Below are 15,588 nucleotides of genomic sequence, written 5' to 3'. Positions count from 1 at the left end.
TCTCGGGATCAGACTGAATGTTAAGATATATAATACCGGTCCGATATTGCCCAGCTTCATGCTGCCGGCGATCCTTGACAATGCCGGGCTCGGGAGTCCTTCAGGGCTTCATATCCGCTGACTCATCGGGTTCTGACTAAGCGGACCCTGATCAAACTCAATTGAAACATTTTTAATTAAAATCTCTCAGGGATCTTCCAAAGTGACCGAGTAGACACAGCCGGAAGGGATGAAGGATCCGTCGATTTGGCTCAAGCTAAACAACCAAGTTTCACACCAATTCCAATGAATATCTATAGATCCACATTGGTCTCATTTTTTTCAAAAATGCTATGTAACAATTCATGAATGTCGTATAAGAATATATAAGTGACCGGCTGAAAATTTTCTGGATCCATTCCTTGACTTCGTTCTAAAGTTTTAATATTGGAAAATTCCGTATCTATATATGATGTCTGTGTGAGCCATGGTGATGACTGTGACTCCGCTTCGCAGTGACAAATTCAGGCTCTGTACTATCATCATCATGCGCCAAGCCGATCTCGTTGAGTTGATCGGCCATCTCCTTGAACGGACTATCTTCCTCGAAGGGATCGTCGCTAAGTGTGACATCTGAGTCGAGGACAGTATTTGTTAGTCATGTCTCATCAATCAATTGGTTTTGATCAACTTACTTGTAACCACCCAGTTGTCAGGGTCATTAGGGTCCAAACCTCTGGCTGCGATGGTAGCCGGGGGTTCGAATTGGATCTTGCAGGGCTTGCTTTCCAGCATATCGACCTTAAGCGCACCAGGGGCCTTCTTCTTGTAAGGGTACACGAGGCAGATGCCGTTGTTGGTCAGTGAAAGTTCAGGGTTTCCCTGGAGGTTGATACCACCCAAAACATGGAGGAGTCCTGTCCCTGGGTTCATGGAAGGATTGTTCGTGGCACCTGAGGAAAATATACCACCTACTGTCCCGAGGTTGTTCTGGGTGTTCGTGTAGCTGAAAAGGTTCATGGTGTAGTATCTTGTCGGCCCTGTCCATGACGAGTCCTTCCAGTATTTCGATGCGGTTTGGCCCGTTGGCTGATTAATTAGTAAACATTTGATAGATGCTGCCAGGTACAAAAATTTTGACTCACGGTGTACTTGATGTAAGAAAGTTGGCCATTGATCTTAGCTTGATACTTCTGCTGACCGTCCGGAACACATGCGACCTCCTAAAGGACATCAGATTAGTTTTCACGCAACAAGTTTCAAAGAGAATAAGATCAGCTTACAGCGCCTGTGCCCCCCCTCTGCTGCTGAGTTGACTGGACGAGTGTCGTGTCAGTAGATGGCCTTGAATCAAGTGGATCCAGAGTGCAATGTTGACATACAGGGAAACTCATCACAGGACATGGTCAGCGCCTGGGGCTGTTTTCCATCCTTGGGCCAAAGGGACCTCTTCAACTTCGTACATTCCTTCGATTTCTGAGTACATGCGTCGACCCGGTTAGCATGCGTTGGATCCGGCTGATAGGTCAGGCGCATCCAATTGGGCCAAACATATTGCTTGCCCGAGTTCCGGTCCAGGTATTTCTTGACATTTTCGCAAATGCCCCTGAGATCGACGTGAGGAGTTTGTCCATTTGTGTCAGTGTTGAGGTTGTTGATTCTCGTTGTTGGGAACCAGTCACAGTTGTAAAACAACGCCGGTGGGAGGTAGCAAGTTGGTGCGGTGTTAGCACGCTTAGCAGTTGACGAGGTGTCTTCTGTATCCAAGCAACTCAAGGTTTCGTTAGTAAGTTGAGTATTCTTGTTGGCACATTGACACCATCCACTAAAGAAAGGTGAGCCAGTTGTGTTTTTGACCAGAGCCGAGCTTGTTGAATCACGCTTCCTCTTTTCATCCACATCACTCGAGTAAGCTAGACATTTTTTGTCAACAAGTGCGATGGGATCTTCTGGAGAGGCGATCTCATATCGATCACCCCAGTATGCCACGTCGCCAAGGAATCTGAGGATTTATCAGTTAGCACTGACCGGGATAACCAAAAGCCTTCAAGTAGATATAACTTACGAGGCATCTGCTTGCAGAAATACCGAATAATCGTAGTCTGCCCAGTAGCAGAATTCTGCAGAAGACCCGCTCGATAGACCTGTCGACGCCGAAGCACTAACACCCAAACTGACAGTGTTCTCGACTCCCGCGGTAACATAGCCTTCCATTAACTTTCCATTCAGAACAGATATACCGAATTTGACCTCAGGGGTAAGAGTCAAAGCCAAGTTGCCCGATGCCGACGCTGAAGCTTCGAACTGAGGTGTGACGGAGAATTGATTCGGGGCATCCTTGCCATCCTCGTTTTTGAGAGAAGACGGGGGAACACTGGCATCCTCACCATCTGAATCTTGTGGGAAGAACACTTCTGCTTTAGGGAATTCCACAACAACACCAGCGTTAAGTTCACCTGAAACCACCATCGAGGCATCCATTTTACCGGAAAGGGCGAGCTCTGGGCCGATGCTGATAAGTCCCTTGATGGAAAGCCCAGGGAATGTCACACCGGAGATAATATCGATCTTGTCGCTGCTGGTCTGGAATGCTGCTTCTCCTCGCATGGTCAGAAGAATCTCTGCTGCAGGAGCAACCGAAAAGTATGCATAAGAAGAAATCAACTTGGGAGTGGGCAAAATCGCGCCTTCAAAGTAGTACGCGTATTGCGCATTGAGACCTATATCGAGAGTAGAATCGATGTCCAGTGACATTTGTTTGCCGCTGCACTTCTCATCCCAATGGAACAACTTGATCGTGTCATAGTAGTTCAGAGGTAGGTATCCAGAGCTGTTTTTGACAATTGTGGTGACTTTCTTCAGCCATTGCTTGAAGGCGCCAAACCATCTCTTCCTCTTCTGGGGTGGATCCTCCGTAATATCCTCCCTAACGACGATGAATAATGTTAGTCGCGACTAATTTTTTTTGACAGGGAGTCACCAGTCATAGCTTACCAGTAGTCAAGCAAATTCGTATAGTCGACCCGAAAGTTGACGTCTCCCTTCTCCTCCTCCGAAGCGGAAGCCAGGTCATAATCCACAGTGAGTTCATACGCCTGGTTTGTGTCCCGCGGTAGGATATTACTCCGCTTCTCTGAAGAGTGCTGTGGAACCAAGCTGATGACACGAGCGTAGGGTCCAGATCCGTGGTAAGAAGGCATCTTGACAATGGTGTTTGATGCACCACCGGAGAAAATGGTCTTACACCCGGTATCTTCATCGAGGCTCGCACAGCGAATAATGTAAGTCTCAACGACGTTGTCAAACGTGTCCTCGCGGAATGTGAAGATGTCTCGCTTCTTGCGTGGACCGCCATCTCTCTTGGAGTTGAGACCTCCATCTTCCAAAAATGTCCACTGATCCACAAGAGACTCGTCGTATGCATCCGTGTCACCATCCACCATCACAAATGCGTAAGGGTTCTCTTGCTCGAAGTCGGATGATTCGTTGTTGTCGGTGTCCTCGTGCTTCAGGTAATAGCTGTAGTTTTTCTCATCTGGGTACTCAAATATGGCGGAGGGGTCGACGGGAGGGTTGACAGTTGGAGTAGGTGCATCACAGCAAAACTTGTACATGCCTCCTTCATGGCAATATTGGGGGAGACTGCCATTTAGTAAAGCTGAGCGTTGGGTGAGGAGAACTTTGTCACTAGCGCAAGACTCGGTACAAGTAGTCCATTCACAATTCTCGTAACCATCTTGATTCGTGAGGTCCCATTAGCGGAGTTGCTGCGAATGAGGTGCCATAACTTACTGTCAAATGGGCAGCAAAAGGTCGAAACCTCACTTCCAGAGCAGTACTCAGAGTCTTCGTTGAGATCTAAAATCCTGTCAGACGTTCACATTCCTCTTCAACGTGGACTCGGGGGGAGGTAAGGGGGTGTGATGGTGAGGTGTGAAGTGACTTACTAGTGCCGGGCTTGAGAGCATATTCCGGGTACTCAATATCAGTTTTCATGCATTCTCCGTTGCAGGCGGTCCAGAAACACGAGTTCACTATAGTGTCAAGATTGGGGTCGGTGGCACAGCAAAGCGATCGACTATTGACCATGCACGGGGTAGACCCTGTCCGGTCAGAGTAAGAGTCCTTGACAATTTCAAATTCATTTGAGCCACATGTTTTCTCCTTTCCACCAGTACACATGCCATCGGATGAGCCGCCAGTCCACTGGCATGTCGGCATTGCATCTGTTGGGCAACAGATCAGACGATATTCTGAGTCTGAATCCTCATATTCGGTCGTATCGCCAGTTTTGCAAAGATGATCATCGGGGTCAGTGATGGTTCCGTAAGAGGCTCTGTGAACGTAATCCAAAACACTGTAACCCGCTTTACATGATCCAGAGTTATAGTCCACGCATCCAGTGACATAACAATCAGTACCAGTATATTGATTGTATGCATGTGCTAATGCCTTGGCACTCAGTGAGTTCTCAGATCCTCCTTCTAGCAGGGAAGCGGAGCTGACATCTTTGTTCAGCAGGGCAGTTAAAGCTTGCCAGTCGTATGTATCCTGATCCAAGGCCCAGATCATGACTCCGCCTAGGCAGTGATCATTGGCCCAATCGACCTTCTGCTTCATTGTGACATTGTTGTCGTACGATACCCACTGGTTGTCGTCCCAGGTGACATACATGACTGCTGCAGTTTCCTCCCAGATGGGACCCTGGACATCAACATTCTCAACGATCTCCATGATCTCATTATATGAGAGAATCCCAGAAGCATCTGTACATCGACCAGGCTGCCCTCCTCCAGTGAAGGGGCATCCGACGCCAGTGCATGAAGAGTCCTTGAGTGTGAAAGATCGACCATAGAAACCAATGCCCAAAACAATCTTTGATGGATCAACATTGTTTCGCCAAAGAAGGTCCATGGATTGTTGAATCTCTGTCAAGTTTGTGTGCGCTCCAGTGATATTCCCAATGTATGGGTCTGTGCCATCCCAGACACCGTGAAGATCGTAGGTCATCATGTTCGCCCAGTCGGCTCCGTCTTCTTGCAAATAGGCGGGCACGTCAAAGTGGCGGAGATACCAGTAGCTCGATGGAATGGTGAATGAGATTCCAAGGCTTGAACCACTGTCGTCAAAGGTTGAGCGAACTTGCTTGATCAACTTGCCGTAGTTTTCCATGTCATCCTTGCTGCCACCACGATCCGAAGCGACAGGATACTCCCAGTCCAAGTCAACACCGTCAAAGCCGTATTGCTGCAACGTCCGCAATAAGTCTTTGGCGAATGACTTTCGGCCAGATTCAGTAGATGCCATGTCAGACCAATAGTGCGCCGAATCACCGTCATTGAATGACCAGCCGCCAACAGACAAGAAGCACTTCAAGGACGGGTTGTCATCTTTCAAAGCAATGAAATCAGCCACCATGTCATTCAAGTTCGATATCTTGTCCTCATCCATCAGGTAAACATTCCAGCCATCATTCCAGGGTTTGAAAAGAGCAAACGACCAATAGATGTGTGTCAGGCTCTGCACGGGGAGATTGCTTGGAGACCATGAATCACATGTCCGTTCAGCAGACCAGCTCTCATAATAGCCAATGACCTTCTTGAGAACGTCGTTCGATTTGCAGGAAGGCTGCGTTGGTTGATAGCAATTGCTTTGGCACTTGCCGCCGTCTGTACCGGCGTTGCAAAACTCGGATGTTGTACCGCAGAAACCGAACTCGGAGCAGCAAACATTCAATGGGCAGGTCGTGCCAGCAGTGGCAGCCCATTTGCCGCATTCTGCAGTTGCATTGCAATTGCTCACGCATGTAGAGCCACAAGATTTGTCGGGATCATAGCCACAAAGCTGTATACTTTGGGTCAGCGAGGCTTAATGGATAAGATAGACAGGCTTAACTAACGCCATTGGTTTCACCATCGTTCACACCACAGCATGCACCGTTGACACATGGACTTGTCAAGTTGCAGACATAGAACTGGGCCGATGTGAAATTTATAAAGAGTGAAAGTATAATAAAAGAAAGTAGAAAGAAAGAATGGCAGGACAAGAACTCCGCCCGCGAACTGTATATCCTCATGGTGCGGCTCTTTCGTCCGAAATACTGAACAAGTCAGTAAAAGCTTGCCCAGGACGATTCAAGTCAAAGGAGAAAGAGAATGAATAAGAAAAGTAAGAGGAACTAGGATCATAAAGATAACAGACGGGGTCCGAAATGAACAGCCGAGACTACCTAAGCTCGCAACAGTCCGGCAGCCTAAAGTATCCGACGCTGATACAGTTCAGTTTGAAGTCCCACAAGTGTATCTACTAATCTAATCTACTAATTTAATCCCTCAGCGCACGCAATACTATTTGTGGACTAGACTTGCAATTTTTACTAGGCTAGTCGTATCTCGTGAGAAACCGAATCCCTTCAGAGTTTGGAATGGTCAATGTATACCCTGCATAACTCCACCGGTGTACTGTACTAGTATCTCCTATGGGTGCCGAATACATCCGGACCACCTGGTGGCGCCTTAAGTTGGCCCCCGGGTTCCAAGCCTCCTGTTACACTACTTCGTAGCTTCAAATCTTGTAAGCAATCACTTCAAAAATTTTCATCGGCGGGGCAAGGCCCGGAAGTTTCAGCTGTGCAGCTCGCTTAGAACAAACCCTGCATTCAATGGTTTGTGCAATCTCTACAGAATGCATCCGATGTGAAAGGTATACTGTTAATTCCTACATTTTACTTGGCATTAGAGCCGCATCTGCATCCTAGCAAGCCAAGCTATAGCCAAGAATGTAAGCTTCAGCCATTGATCTGTTTGTCTACAATTCTTTTCTATCGTCTTAAGTCCATTATTCTTGGCGGACCCATGTGGAAATTTTGGCCCCCTTGGCCCCCAACATGGGGCCCTCTAACACGTTCAGGGGATCTCGGCCCCTACCCGCTAAGTGGGACTGGCTTCGGGACTTGATGTATAGGGTAAAGCTTCACCCACTTTTCCACTTGAATGGGCTGTCTAGTGCTCAAGCCGAACCACTTTTTCCTGTACCTCGCTTAGTGGATTTCGACGGATGTCTCAGATTTAGCTTGGTACTTTGAACTTCCAATGGGCCTCCCCACTTCTAGCTCCTTTTGATAAGGTGGTAAATTGGTTGGTATGAAGGCGTCAATACGAAACACCGAAGTTTCCCTGCCGAACAAGTAGTTTGAGTAGCCATTACTCCCCCTCCTTTGGGATTGCTCATGTCCCAGGTTCAAGGAAAATCAATTCGCGCTCTGAATTCTCTTTCAGTCATAGAGCTATGGCACTCTTGAGGGCAAGTGCTGCATTGGCAGTAGTTCTGATGCTACAGTCTCATCATGCCGCTGCTTGGGGAAATTCAGACACTCTCTACATTTACAACTCTGATACTCTGGCTGATATATCAGCTTCAGAAGCATGCGTGAATGCCATGTCCAGCAATGTTTCATGCTATGCCGGCTTGAGCCAGGCAGTCACCCAGACGACATCATGGTCAGCCAATGCACTGTCGGAAATGTGTACCAGCGGTTGCTCTTCCGCTTTGTCAAGCTATGTCTCCTCTGTGGACGAAGCCTGCGGCACAAGTACGCAGTACAACATCTCCGGTATCTCACAAACTGCCTCGGATAGAGGCAAAGAAATGAAATGGCGTTACGATGCAACCTGCTTGACTGATTCGGCTTCGGGCACCTATTGCAACACCCTATTCCAAAATGCAATTTCGAATGGCACAACAAACATCAAATGCAGCGCATGCTATTTGGAGTATATGTCAGCCCTAGTGAATTCCAAATGGGGTCAGGATATTTTGCTCAGTCCGTCGGCCTTAACGAGTCAAGTATCTTCTTGCTCGACCAGCGGATACTCTGTGACTTATACACCAACCTCGACTGCCTCTTCCACGGCCTCTGCCTCGGCCACTGTTGCCGCTAGTCGCTGCAACACGACTGACCCCGATCAAACTGTTTACAAGGTTGAATCCGGAGATACCTGTCTTTCTATCTCAGCAGCTCAAAATGTCTCAACCTCAGCCTTGATAAACTTGAACAGCCTTGATACGGGGTGTACGCATATAGTTGCTGGGGCAGAGATTTGCCTTCCCGATGTTTGTGAGATCTATCGCGTTCAGGAGACGGATACCATTGACAAAATCGTTGCGAGCCTATCGCGTCAAGTCTCTGTGCCTCAGTTTGTTGCATGGAATGCCAATCTCAACTCAGCGCAAAGCTCGCAGAATCTGACGGCTGTTTCGGGGAAGTACATCTGCGTCAGTCCTCCGGGTACTCTCACACTCCCCGATACCCTGGCTCTTAGGCCCGCAAGCACCGCTGTGTATGTTGTCTGCTATTTTGTTTCGCTCGGTTGTTCGGAAAGTGAAAATGCTAATCAAATATACAGGTCTCTTCCTACCGACGCAGTCACTAGCTCCAACACCGACTGTGGTCACTGGTATCAGATCCAAGATGGTGATACCTGTGAATCCGTGTGCGACAAATTCAGCATCTCTCAATATAATTTCAATTTCTTAAATCCCCAGGCCGCATTGAATGCAACCTCCAGTTGCGGCAGCCTCTGGAAAGGGAACAGCTACGTACGTCTCTCTACACGAGAAAATAACCAAGACATATCGTTCTTTTCAGGCTAACCCATCCACTCCACAGTGCGTTCAAGCAGTGGGTAACATCAACACCTATACAAGCTACATATCCAACACCACAAGAACACGCACATCACTTGCTAGCACCATGAATCTCAACGCAACCCGAACAGCAAACCATAGCACCACCAATCTGTTCTGGTCATTCCCTTCCGACCTAACCACGGCCTCAACCTGGACCCCTGATTCAGCATACCTCGCATCTCTCGCGACCTACACTCTCTGCGACCAGGTCAACTCAGTGTACAACATCACCGATGACGATCTAACAGACGAGATGTACCACGATGAAGTCTGGCTAAGTGAATACGAGCGCGTGTGCTATCCTCCCGTGAACGGTTCTTTCCCGACCACCGGGTTCAACTTCAGCATTACATTGACCGATGATCCAAGTATGGGAAGCTCGACGGTATTCACTTCTAGCCAAACAGCTAGCCCTCACGCATCATCTACGGTCACTACGGCGACCTCTACCACAGTTGCGACTCCTACGAGTACGATTTCGGAGAACGGTCTCTGTGGCCCGTCTAATTCGGACTGGACTTGTTTGGGATCTCAATTTGGTGACTGCTGTAGTAACTACGGTTATTGTGGTAGTTCGTCGGAGTATTGTTCCAGCGCCAATTGTAATGCTAAGTATGGCTCGTGTGGTTGATCTTGGTTTGGGGGTGGGACACTCAATGCCCTAGAGTTCTAAAGTTCACTGTCGGACAAAATTCGGCTATGGTCTTCAAGGCATGTCAAATGTTTATATATGCCATATTTTCTTCTAGTTTTAATTGCTGGAATATAGAACTGGGATTTACCAGCTGGCTGTTAACTGGCACATAGTAGTGCATGGAAACCTGGAATTTATGAATATCAAACTTTCGCTTACATTTCAATGATTTTGGCACAAATTTACAACTTTACAACCAGAATTTTGAAAGCAAGCGGCTAGGCCGGAAAAGACGCTACTTAGTGCACACCAAGTTTGTGATCGATCCACTTCAACGAAAACCCTTTAAGCCAAAGACCCACTCCAGGGGTGTATATCCGAGCTCGCAACCACTTAATCTCCCCTATCAAAGCTTAGTCGTAAAGATTCCAAGGTCGCATAATACAGGTTTAGTGTGTTTGAGATGAGTTTGTACAGGAACTTTTGAAAATATAACTAGATTTGATGCCTTAGTGCAAACTTGGGGCGGGCATGTATCAAACTCCGTTAAATACATTCCCGCCCCCCACGTTCCTCACTAAACTTCTTTTCAACCCCCGGAACTACCACCATTCGATCATGTCCTTAACAAGATCACATAGCCAGTGGCCTAGAGGCATCCCCTCTTTCATTCGCCGACATGAGGAACCCGTGGCCCGGAAGAATTTTGATGCCGCCTCTCGTGCATGGAGGCATTTTGTTCGTGAGCAGTGGGTCGGTGGCGACGGCGCGGATCAACAGAAACGAGCGTTGATCGAACGCTGGGCAACAGCAGACCAACAATTCCGCGATGTATGTCTTTTGGATAAGAATTTTTATTTTTCACTGACACCATGACAGAGCTATCAATCACGAGCCCCAGAGGACGAGCCTAGTTTTTTTGAAGGTCCTGAACTTGCGGTATGAAACAATTAAATACATCCTACTACCTGACTTGTCCTAATCCAAGTATAGGATAAAACTTTCGGAGCCAATGACGTTCAAAGTTCCTGCATGGTCTACTTCTGCACCACCGAATTAACCCCCGAGAAAGAAGCCCTGCTCGCCAAGTGTATCCTGGGATTATTCCCATGGGAAGACGGCTGGGACTTTCTAGCAGACGAAATGATAGTGTTTGTTCCCCCTGAAGACAATAAGGGGAATGTTCTCGAGACATTTAAATTCCATCAAAGTGTCGCGCGACCCAACTTCCTCGATATGCACATGGCGCTTGATGGAACTGTACTTTTCAGAGACTGCTCCCCCAAGCTTATTATCGATGACCGGACCCTTGAGACCGGACTAGGTCTCTGGGTTGATTTTGCAACCAACGGTATCTACGAGATAGCCCGTCGGGGTCAAATTATGATGGAGGAATTCGCCCACTTTTATCGGGAAATCGGTCCGGGAAATCGAGTCCCAATAGACCAGGCGCTCAATTACATTGAGGACCGGGAAATTTACATAGACCGCGACGAAGATGCAGATCCAAGAGAGATTTTGGAGGATGAACCGTGAGTCTGTCCATTCTTGGTTACGAGATGGTTTATGTTAATTGGTGCTTAGAGTCGATATGCGACGGCCGCTTGTGGAAATCTACAAAGGGAATGAAGTCGATCTGGTGGATGACTATGCGCCAGGATTTCGCGAGGCGGAGGAGCAGGGTGACGGTTTAGCGATCGGATTTGATTTGGAAAGGATACTTGCGAACGATGGAAATCCCCTGATTGTCAGAGATCATGGAAGTGACCATGAGCTAGACTTTACCATGTACTCCTGAAGTCTCGTTGGTTATTTATATGGGAGATACGGAGTACATAACTGGCAACCACCCCTTACCTCCGGCAGGGATGGAGATCTCTACCGAATATACCTTGCCCACGGAGCCTCCCCAAAGAATCAATAATTGGGCACTTGCTGCAGGTACCCGTGGACTACAGCTACAGTACGGGATACGGAGTACATTCTCATACCCCGGAGCGATTGATAACATACTAGGTACTATTTATATTGTAATATGGGGACCTGTGAATTACTGCATGCGGTTAGTTTTGCCTTTTTAGGTTTAGCACCCTAATACGCTGTTTTGTAACCTCTCCGGGCGTCGCCTCGACATAAAAGACGCGACCTCGCCCTTTCGGCCTCTCTTCTCCTTCTTCCCCTCCCTGGAACACCTCTATCTTGCACTCATCGCCGCCCCCTTTCTTCCTTTTTCGCCCCCACCGACCATTGCGCCTTGTTGCAGCCCGACGCACTGCCCCTTTCATTTTATTGGAGATGCCGCTCGATCCGAGCCCCAGCTTGTTCTCGCTCTTCGGGCTGGAATGGTAATTGCGCAGGAGCAGAACCACTGGAATGACCCAGCCCGCAGCGGCATCGTGTGGCTTCAGTTCGAACTCCTACTCCTTCCCCAAGGGAGTGACTGTGTACCATGCTACGAAGCTATCTAGGTTTTCCTCTGTTAGTGAGTTTTGTTTGGCTCTGATACCGCCGGCCTCCTCCACATCTGTAAAGTGCCGGTGTACCCTCCACGCCGCATGCCCCGCTCCGTCCGCTCTATCCGAGGTTACACTGCACAGCCCCGGCGTCACAGATGGCTCTCGGTTGCCTGGCCACGAATACCATGGCGCTCAGTTTTCGTTATCATCCGTCTCTCCGGTCCCTCTACACCCGGTCGATGAATATTCAAAAGCACGGCCCGGTGATACAGGCCAATGGCGAAAATACCGCACACGCCCCTGATCTCTGTCAATGCTGCATCTTGCGGCCAATACCAGATTGCGACTGCGAAACCCATACCAAAATCCCACCCTCACCTATCGAATGGCCAACGGGATGATAACCGGCTCATGACTAGTGTGGGTATGCATCGCAAGGGCCATCCGCGCAGGTTAATAGGAATTGTTGCCGGTGAATTACAGTCCGTGATTATGGGTTGTGAAGCTGGTGTGGTCTCGCGTCGTTAGGATGCAATGGCCTGGATTCAGAAGCTGGTCGGGATCGTCTGTGATGGGTAGAAGCAATTTCCCCGTCACTGGCGACCGTCATCCATGGTAAAAGACTACAATTCCGCTCAAAATGGCAAAACTGGAATTCAAATCCCCTTCAATCCCCCCCCCCCCCCCCTCTTGCCCTATGCCCAGTTCCTTTGGACCGTGCGAGTTCGAGCCTGCCCTTACTACTGGTCACCACCCTCAGGAGGACGATTTCGGAAAAGATTGCTTCATCCCTGTCATAATTGATTGGTCGAGCGGGTGCGAGGGGAAATATCTCGCAAGTGGGAAAGCTTGTCATTTGAAGCAGCTCACAGACCCTAAGCGTGCTCGGCGCGAGCGATTATGCATGTCACCAGGATGAGAACACGTAAACGGGCAAACAGCAGACATTGAAAATATCAGCGGTTACATACTGACGGTCATTGGTCATGAGCCTTTGCGGCGAGAAACGCGTGGATTCTGCCTTGACCTAACTAGCTAGCCCCTCTTACATACTCGTTATTGATGCTGACGCAGTGGATTACGAGCCGAGAAACAACGCGTGTGTCAGGACCCTCGACTACTTATGTTGGTACCTGAGGCACGAGTGGTGCCTCAGGAATCGTGGCAGTATAGTACTGCTCACCGCCCGGAAGCTGGGCCAGCCTGTATTTAGTTCATCCCCGCTGACCCTGGGAAGGGTCAGCGTTCAGTCTCTTCTACAATAGAACCATATTGTACTACACGTCAGCTGAGGCTTCTACTTCGCTTACCTAACTAAACCGGAGACTCTGCGTGGTCTCACAATTCTGAACGCTTCCCAAAACACGGTTTGCCCGGTAGAACCTCACCAACAAGCCATGAACTCGCGTCGCTCCCAACGCCTCACCGAAGGGCTTCAAGCGAGCCAATCTAGTGAGGACCGCTTGAATGGGCCAGCTAGGCACGACCCTAGGCCTCAGGTCACCGAAAGCGTTGAAGACTCGACCATGGAAACCACCCAAGAACCGACTGGGCCATTCCCGCCGACCGAACCAATACCTCTCCGGGTACCAACGCCAATAATCGAACAACAATCTTCCACAACTAGGGCAGCTCAGGGAGCGGTCACCGAACAGGAGATACGAGAACTAGAGGAATTGGAGAGAGAAGTATATAATCTACGGAGAGCCCGGGTCATGGAGCAACTTCGCCGAGAGCAGGGCTATCTCACGCAACAAGCAGAGATAAGACCACCTCCACTCGCACCTAGCAATGCGCTATTTACTGCACCTAGTAATGCACCGATAAGGGCGTCTACTCCAGCAAGTACGTCGCAATCGGAGACAACCTAGCCGCCTATCGCATTCGGCGAAGAAGCTATTATGCCACCAACTAGTTTCCCCGACGAGCTATTCGAGCTCAATAACTATCGACCGCCACAAGCTACCGACCAGGAATCTGATCGGAAGGCCCTATTCACCCTACGCCGACGTAGTATCAAGAAACCGCGGGATCAGCCTAACCTAGTGATCTACAAGGCAAAAGACAACGACGAGTATCGAAGATAGGTCTTCTCACTAGAAGAGTTCTTCGAGGCTAACCATACTTATATAGACTAGTTCGAGTACCAACCTTATTAGACGCGATAGGCGCTAGCCTATTGCTCGAACCAGGTGAAGGAGCTATATAAGGTCAAGTTTCCCCACGATACCCCTCGTTTTAGGGATATAAAGAACTAGGCCATCGGATTGATCAACAAGCACAAGAATCTACAAGAAGCTATGTCTAAGCAATTCGACCTAGCTACTCAGAAAGAAACTAAGTCTGTCCGCGAATACGCTACGCGCCTAATCTAGTACTAGGGCCAGATAAAAGAACAAGAACGGACAGGCGATATTCAAATCTACACCCGGCTTCGTAACTCGGTATTACCCTCTATCAAAGAAAGGAGGGAGCAATTCGACGTCTAGAGAGAAATAGACCTTACAGAGTATATCGACTATCTTACTATTGTCGAGAACAATATCCCTACCCGACAACTAGCCCTGTCCAACCGAAGGAAGGACGCTAAAGGGGCTATTCCACCGGACCGGGGAAATCAGCCCCAACCACACACTTTCGGCCGTAACCCTACCTTCCGGACCAAAGGTCGAGGACGAGGAAGGGGTAGTTACGGATCACGACAGGATCCGACACTACGACACAGCACTTCGACTAACCCAGCTAAGAAAAGAAAGGTGCAGGATAGCGCCTATTTCAACTGCGGAGAGATAGGTCACCTCACTAGATCCTACATAAGGAAGAAGACGGACCTTAGAGCCTCCACCGTCAAAATACCAAAAAATAGACAGCCCTAGTGAACCTTGCCGCAATCGCACTCGGGGCCGCCAAGACGCATTTAGATAGAGAAAAGGCATTTATCTGCGAAGCGGTTGTTATCCTGGCCGACAGGGGCATCCCTATAAGCGTCCTTGTGGATAGCGGCGCAGAGGCAAGTTTCGTGAACCAAAAATAGGCCAAACAACACCTCCTAGATAGCGAAGCTAGACCGCGGACGGTTAGGGCCATCAACGAATAGACTATCCGGTTATTTAGAGCGCACGAGCTACTTCTTAAAATAACCGACAGCGCAGGAACTATTCGAGAAGACCCTATTACGTGCGAGGCAGTCGAAATCCAAGGGTACGACATAATTCTTGGATACGACTAGCTTATCTCAGCCAACCCCGATATCAATTACAAAGAACACACGTGGAATTACCGTGAAAATGAACCTACGCAGCTCCTCAGGATATCCGCCGCGGTATATTATAATAAGGCTACGCTCGGAGCATTCGTCATAGCTATCTACCCACAGCTATCAGACAAAGATAGCCTAGTGCCGTTCTTCCACACAGTAATTGACGACGGCGAAACTATCCCAGAAGCGTATAGGGACTTCGAAGATATTTTCAGCGAGGAAGGCGCGGACAAACTGCCCTAGTCCACACATTTGGATCACGCCATCGAACTAGAGGAGGGCGCCCAGCCACCACACCAGCCAATTTACCCTCTCTCCCCGAACGAGCTAGGGGTGCTAAGAAACTATATTGATAAAATGCTAGCCAAGGAATAGATTCGGCCTTCCTAGAGTCCAGCTAGCGCACCAATTATCTTTATCAAGAAGAAGGATAGGTCTTTGCGGTTATGCGTGGACTATCGGGGTCTCAACAACATTACTATCAAGAACCGCTACCCCCTACCGCTAGTGAGCGAGACAATAGACCGACTATCGGGCGCAAAAATCTTCACCTAGCTAGACCTCCGGGATAC

At 48.8% G+C, this 15,588-nt stretch overlaps 2 protein-coding genes across 2 annotated transcripts; one reads left to right on the top strand and one right to left on the bottom strand.

The window, feature by feature from the left end:
* Positions 1–442: 442 nt before the first annotated feature.
* N7508_003946 (CAZyme family GH18) lies at positions 443–5,953 on the bottom strand (the record flags this gene model as incomplete). Its single annotated transcript, XM_058462012.1, has 9 exons — positions 443–612; positions 675–1,068; positions 1,125–1,162; positions 1,362–1,981; positions 2,045–2,905; positions 2,974–3,715; positions 3,772–3,837; positions 3,927–5,823; positions 5,879–5,953. Coding segments are annotated over 9 exons (4,863 nt in total), but the record flags the coding sequence as incomplete, so codon positions are not given.
* Positions 5,954–7,266: 1,313 nt separating this feature from the next.
* On the top strand, positions 7,267–11,099 carry N7508_003945 (LysM peptidoglycan-binding domain-containing protein; the record flags this gene model as incomplete). The annotated part of the gene is made up of 7 exons (XM_058462011.1): positions 7,267–8,318; positions 8,385–8,577; positions 8,627–9,052; positions 9,947–10,132; positions 10,181–10,240; positions 10,295–10,833; positions 10,886–11,099. The coding sequence occupies 7 exons, from the start codon at positions 7,267–7,269 to the stop codon at positions 11,097–11,099; spliced, it is 2,670 nt and encodes an 889-aa protein (XP_058322588.1).
* Positions 11,100–15,588: the final 4,489 nt, after the last annotated feature.

Source organism: Penicillium antarcticum (genome assembly GCF_028974205.1).
Source record: "Penicillium antarcticum strain IBT 31339 chromosome Unknown utg000003l_segment0_segment0, whole genome shotgun sequence".
Classification (NCBI taxonomy): Eukaryota; Fungi; Ascomycota; class Eurotiomycetes; order Eurotiales; family Aspergillaceae; genus Penicillium; species Penicillium antarcticum.
Note: the sequence above shows the minus strand (reverse complement) of the source record. Positions and strands in the feature narration are given on the sequence as shown.